General features: G+C 55.8%; 1 protein-coding gene across 7 annotated transcripts in view; it reads left to right on the top strand.

The window, feature by feature from the left end:
• The window catches only part of SRCIN1 (SRC kinase signaling inhibitor 1), a 176,137-nt gene that overhangs the window by 136,228 nt on the left and 33,909 nt on the right, over positions 1–6,000 (top strand). For all 7 annotated transcript variants that reach the window (XM_034755731.1, XM_034755730.1, XM_034755734.1 and 4 more), the window contains 3 exons: positions 3,212–3,404; positions 3,919–4,117; positions 4,510–4,603. In XM_034755731.1, coding sequence (XP_034611622.1) covers positions 3,212–3,404; positions 3,919–4,117; positions 4,510–4,603 — 486 coding nt within the window. The remainder of the gene's footprint in view (positions 1–3,211; positions 3,405–3,918; positions 4,118–4,509; positions 4,604–6,000) is intronic.

Raw genomic sequence — 6,000 nt, 5'->3', positions numbered from 1 at the left:
GGGGACATGATAGCAGTTTTCAGGTATCTAAAAGGGTGTCATAAGGAGGAGGGAGAGAACTTGTTCACCTTAGTCTCTAAGGATAGAACCAGAAACAATGGGTTTAAACTCCAGCAAGGGAGGTCTAGGTTGGACATTAGGAAAAAGTTCCTAACTGTCAGGGTGGTTAAACACTGGAACAAATTGCCTAGGGAGGTTGTGGAATCTCCGTCTCTGGAGATATTTAAGAGTAGGTTAGATAAATGTCTATCAGGGATGGTCTAGACAGTATTTGGTCCTGCCATGAGGGTAGGGGACTGGACTCGATGACCTCTCGAGGTCCCTTCCAGTCCTATAATCTATGAATCTATGAAAGACAGATCAGACTCCTGAAAGGAGGCCAGTCCTCTGGAAAGGTTGAGAGCCACTAGAGAGCTCACAATTTCAATAGGGAAGCCAGACCAAGTGGGAGAAATTATCCCCCACTTAGAGATGGGAAACGGAGACATCCCGAGATTAAGGTCTGGATCCCCAAAGGCACTTGGGGGCCTAACTCCCGTTGAAACCAGTGGGAGTTAGGAGCTGAATTACTTTAGAGGTCCTGGCTCGAAGTGCCCAAGGAGACACGGGAAGTTGGCGGCAGAGTCAGGGAGTGAGCCCCATCTCCTCAGTCCATACCTTAATAACTGGGACACCCTCCGTAGCCCAGTAGTAGTGGTGGTATTTCGGGCTTAGCTAGAAAAGCGGCTGGTTGGCTTGCTTCTGAAATAGAATTGGCCTCCAAACAGGCCTGATTCTCCACTGTCTTGTGGCATCGCGTACCCCGGCGTGACGTGGGCGTGAAATGCTACTCAGTGAGAGCGGAGGCACTTTACCATGCACTCCAGGACTGCACCGGGGCCAGGCGGGAGAAAAGGAGAGGAGTGGGGGGGAAAGTCTTGTGGATTCATCTGGTTTGGAGAGAAATGACGAGAGCCGCTTGTAAGCCCTCCAGCTGAGCAAGGATGGCCCACCTGCCGCGGGAGCAACAACTTGTTCCTGACGTGGCCTCTTGAGCGTTATTCGCCCTCTCGCTCGTGAAGATGGATGGGAATCTCAGCCCCCGCCGTCGCCCCGGGCCTCCCACCCCGGTCACAGATTGGATCTCGTCCTGTGTACGTGGGCTCGTGAGCAGATCACAAACGCCGGCCCTGGCGCGGTGCAGAAGGTGCTGAAAGGTTCAGTGTGGCCCCAGCAGCCGGCCTGGCCCAGATACAGCTGCCCACTGAGTACCAAATGTCTCCCTCACACTAAAATCCACATGGCGGCACAGATACAATCCATCCCAGCGTGCCCAGCTCCCGTCCCTCTCCCCGTCCCCGGCGGACCTCTCTTGGGGCCAGGTCCAAAGCCCATAGGAAAGACTCACATTAGCTCCCCTCTGCTTTGGATCCAGCCCGTTGGCTCCGATCCTGCTCCCAGCCAGCAGGATCAGGCCCTTCGAAGTGAGAAACCGTTTTCTCACCGTTTACAGTTTAAAGACCCATTTTGCCGACTGCTTTGTTTCAATATAAATGACAGCCAATTTTCTGGCAGTTATTTACGGAGAGAACGTTTCCAACCCATGAAACATCCTCACGCCCCAGGATTAATTAACATTTCCAATTAATGCCTAATTTAAATGACGATTATGGCTGTTATCATTTCCCATGGAGGGGGTTGGTCTTAAAATAGAGCTGTTGCCCCTTCTACGTCCCCTTTCCTACACCTCAGGAACTGTTTGCTCTCTGTGTTTGATGCGTCTGCTGTTTAAAACCAGAGATCACCAGCCAGCCGGTTTCCGTGCCGAGTCAGAGCCGCGTGGCAAGGTCCCGGCGTCTCCGTGGGTGCAAACCACAGCAGCATGGCGTGTGTCTGTCTTCAGGGACGATAGGAGCAGGACTCCTGGGTTCCAATCCTGGCTTTGACACAGACTCATCGGGGCGTGTCACGTGCTGACGCATTTTGGATGTCCATAAACTCTCTGGGGCGGGGACTGTCTCTGACTCTGCGCATGTACAGCGCCTGGCACAACAGGGCCCTGATTTCAGTTAGGGTCTATGCAGCGCCTGGCACAACGGGGCCCTGGTCTCAGCTGTAATTCAAATCCTATCATGTCCATAGAAAGGGAACCCATAAGCAATGGGAAGTCATTCCAAAATCTGTATGGACATTTGCGGGAAAGCGTTCCCCTATATTCACCCTAGGGCTGATTTCCAGAGGTGCTCTGCACCGGCAGCCCCCCTGCAGCGCATCTCCAAAGCAGCCCCGATACAGATCCTTGTGCCAATGGGATCCGCGTATTCCCGGTGCGGGTATATTTCTTTCCCTGGGGACCGTGTGGGGTGCAAAACGCATTGCTTCATACGATGCATGTACCTGGTATGCTCTGTTCCTATTAATATATATGCACACCGCATGCAGGGTTTACCGATGTTTTGTGCAGAAAGCCCCCGCCTGCAGGCGGAGCCTTTCAACTGGGGGGATGTGTTTGGCTGTGAAATTGGACTCCTGGCGTATTAAACTTTTACTGCTGTAAACCCAATCCCGTTACGTCCGCCCAACTCATGCAGCCGTAACCTTTGCCGCTGCTTTGCTTCCAGAATAACCTGGGCATTTAAGCTTCCTGGGAGCCAGTTTCTTGCTGTTATGGCTGGCGACCCTCCTTTAATTGCTAAAATTATTCCAAAGCCCTGGTTCGGTTGCCAGGCGGCCGTTCCCGTCTTGATTGTAACCGGGGCGATAGAAGGACTCCGAGGAGCTTGGAGTGCAAAGGGACTGTCTGTAAATGACGTAACACGTAGCTGGGTGATTTTCAAGACCCCCGGTAACACGGTGTCAGAATGAAGGAGCTGCTAAGGAGGCTTGAGACTGCAGACTGCCCGCTGCGGGCGGAGAGCACGCCAAGGACGCAGCAGATGGTCGTACATGCTTCAAACAAGAGATCAGGGAGACCTTGCACTGAAGTCGAGGGTAGGGTCTGGAGCACGGCCCTGAGCTGGTTCAGCGTGGGGCATAGAACAAAGCACCCCCCTCACACTGCTTCCTTGGCTCAGCCCTAGCCCATGGCTCGCCAGTGCTTCCTGGGGTCTCAGAGGAGGCGCTGTTGCCCCATGGAGTGTAGAATGGGGCACCCCATCGCTCCGTGAGCTCTAGCTAGTCCGGGGGAGTGGGGGGGGGTGCGTTCTCTGACGGCTCGTCTCTTCCGTTCCAGACAAGAAGTTCGCGGCACTCTCAGGGCTCCCAGCCCGCCCTGGCCGATCAAGCCAAACTCTCCTTCGCCTCGGCCGAGTCCCTGGAAACCATGTCTGAAGCCGAGCTGCCCATTGGATTCAACAGGATGAACCGGTTCCGGCAGAGCTTGCCTTTGTCCCGCTCCACCAGCCAAACCAAGCTCCGGTCGCCAGGTACCGCAGGCCGGCTCCCACTGCGTCTCCGTCGGGGGCGTTCTAACCCTTTGCCCCACCAACATGTCTACACATGCCACAGGAGCTGGGGCTGGCAGAGTCCATCAGTGGGACAGGGGGCTGACTGTGTGTGCTCCTGTCTCCCTCTAGTGGCCGTCTCTACTGACTACAACAGCCTGCTACTTCCTGACAGCTGAGGGAGTTACTCCTTTAGCTCCAGCGCTAGGGGGTTGTGCCTTTGATGACCCATGGCATTAGTATGTGTAAGGGAGCAGGGATCAATGGTAGGGTACCTAGGAATGACCACATTGAAGTGGATCAGACCAGTATTGTGCCAGCTATTGTGCAAGAAACCCTGTTGAAGGCATTTATGGATAACTTTGTCCGTAGGAGGAGAAACCTCTTCCTAAAGCCCCCATCAGCCAGGAGTTGGCTGCTCATCAGGCCAGCCTTTGACTTTTCTGATCCGCAAACTCTGGTCACTTATCTCCTTCTCTCCCGTCTCCGTTTCCAGGGGTCCTTTTCCTGCAGTTCGGGGACGAGACGAGGCGCGTCCACATCACCCACGAGATCAGCAGCATGGACACGCTGCACGCCCTCATCGTCCACATGTTCCCCCAGAAGCTCACCATGGGGATGCTGAAATCGTCCAACACCGCCATCCTGATCAAGGACGAGTCGCGCAATGTCTTCTACGAGCTGGAGGATGTCCGGTGAGGGCCCCCGGGAAGGAGGCGGGGGCTGCAGGCACGCTCAGTGGGGCGGGGAGAGGGGGATAGACAGAGATTCGCTTCCAGCTGGGCTCGGAATTCCGACTCAGGTTTGCTCCCTGCATGGTGACGGCGCCAGTGTGTTTGCCGGGCCAATTCCCAGATGCTTTGGAGCAAGGGGAACTCCTCTCTTGTGCACATGCCCTGGCTGATTGGCCAGTGTGGCCCTCGTGGCCCGTCCCTCCCTGACCCCGCAGCAGACGGACGTCCTGACGCGTGAGATTTGTTTGCTCCCATTTTAGCACGGAGCGAGGGGGCTGCTGCCGGTGGTCCAGGGGCTAGCAATCCGCACTGCCATTGGGGTGTCCCGCTCACTGCTTCGCCTTCTCTTTCAGGGACATCCAGGACAGAAGCATCATCAAAATCTACCGCAAAGAGCCCCTCTACGCCTCCTTCCCAGCCTCGCACATCACCAATGGAGACCTGAGGGTAAGGAGTGGGCGGGTGTCCCACCTCTGGGGGAGGGGCTGTCTCAACTTGTCCCATCTGGGAGGGAGAAGAACTACCCCATTTCATGGGGCCAGGGCTCTCCCATCTCCATGTTGGGTTTGGGGGAAGAATGGTGCCAGGAAATGCACAAAGACACCCACACATGGGCTGTCGGAAGCTGGACACACACACACACACACACACGGGCTGTCGGAAGCTGAAGACACACACACACACACACACACACAGGCTGTTGGAAGCTGAAGACACACACACACGCTGTCGGAAGCTGGAGGGCAGGCGTGGCTGTGAGCGCACAGACCTTGCTTGTGTGAGAGCCAGGGGGGCTAGGGGAACACTGGTGCCTGAGTGTGTTTGTGGAAGGAGTTATGGGCTCCCATTAAGTGTTGCTTTAGGAGATTGGATGGTCCGAGCCCTGGCAGCGAAGTCATAAACATGCTGATTAGGGTATTAATCATAGTAAATTGTTGTGCTCCTGGAGAGAGCACAAGGGAGCTGCAATCTGCCAGGGCGTGTGGGATGTTGCTGATCTCATTTCTGGGGTGCATCAGGGTGAAGGCCAAGGGGGGGCTGGTTCTTCAGGGGTTGGGTTTGCACCGGAATTCCAGTCTCATCCTAGGAGGGAGGGCTGGGTTTTCACTGGGATCTGGCGTTCTGGTCTTGCCAGGAGTGTGTGTGTGTGTGTGTGTGGGGGGGGGGTTCTGGGTTTACTCCAGGATCTGCCTTCTGGCCACTGCCGCCTCTACTGACCCTCCCCACTTTGTGTGATCTTCTCTGGGCTCTAAGTCCCTGTGGCAGTGTCTCCTGATTTCACAATGAACGTGTGTGTGGGGGGGATTATTTGGCTCTGCTGACAGCACGCGCGCGTGTGTGTGTGTGTGTGTGTGTGTGTGTGTGTGTGTTTTTTTGAAAGCATCAATGTTTACAAACAAGCAGCTCACGCCCCGTAGGGCTCCCCTCCCTTAAGCCCCAGCCTCCAATCCCAGGTTGCTTATGTGAGAAGCAGCAGCGTGGGAGTGAGTGTGTGTGCGCGCGTGCGAGATCACCCCCACACCACAGACTCTAGGCCTGGTTCTCCATTGCCCTGCCCCCTGTGCAGCCAGTTACACTAGTGCAAAGCGGGTGCAAGCCATGGCCCTCCTGGGGCTGGCAACAGAGGATCGGGCCCTTTCTGTGTTCCTTGCACATGGCCCCGGGCTATGGGCTGCAGCGGAGAGGCGGGAGCTAGGCAGTGTCAGTATCCCCGCCCTCCTGTCCTGTGTCCCTGTCTTCCCAGGCCCTTCTGCCTTCTAAACCCCCCCCCATGTGCAACTGCCCATCACCCGCCGCAGCTCAGTGTGTGAACTATGAACCGCCAGCACATCTAGGAGGGGGTC

This window comes from Trachemys scripta, chromosome 23, assembly GCF_013100865.1.
Source record: "Trachemys scripta elegans isolate TJP31775 chromosome 23, CAS_Tse_1.0, whole genome shotgun sequence".
NCBI lineage: Eukaryota > Metazoa > Chordata > Testudines > Emydidae > Trachemys > Trachemys scripta.
This window is presented reverse-complemented; position numbering and strand designations above follow the sequence as displayed.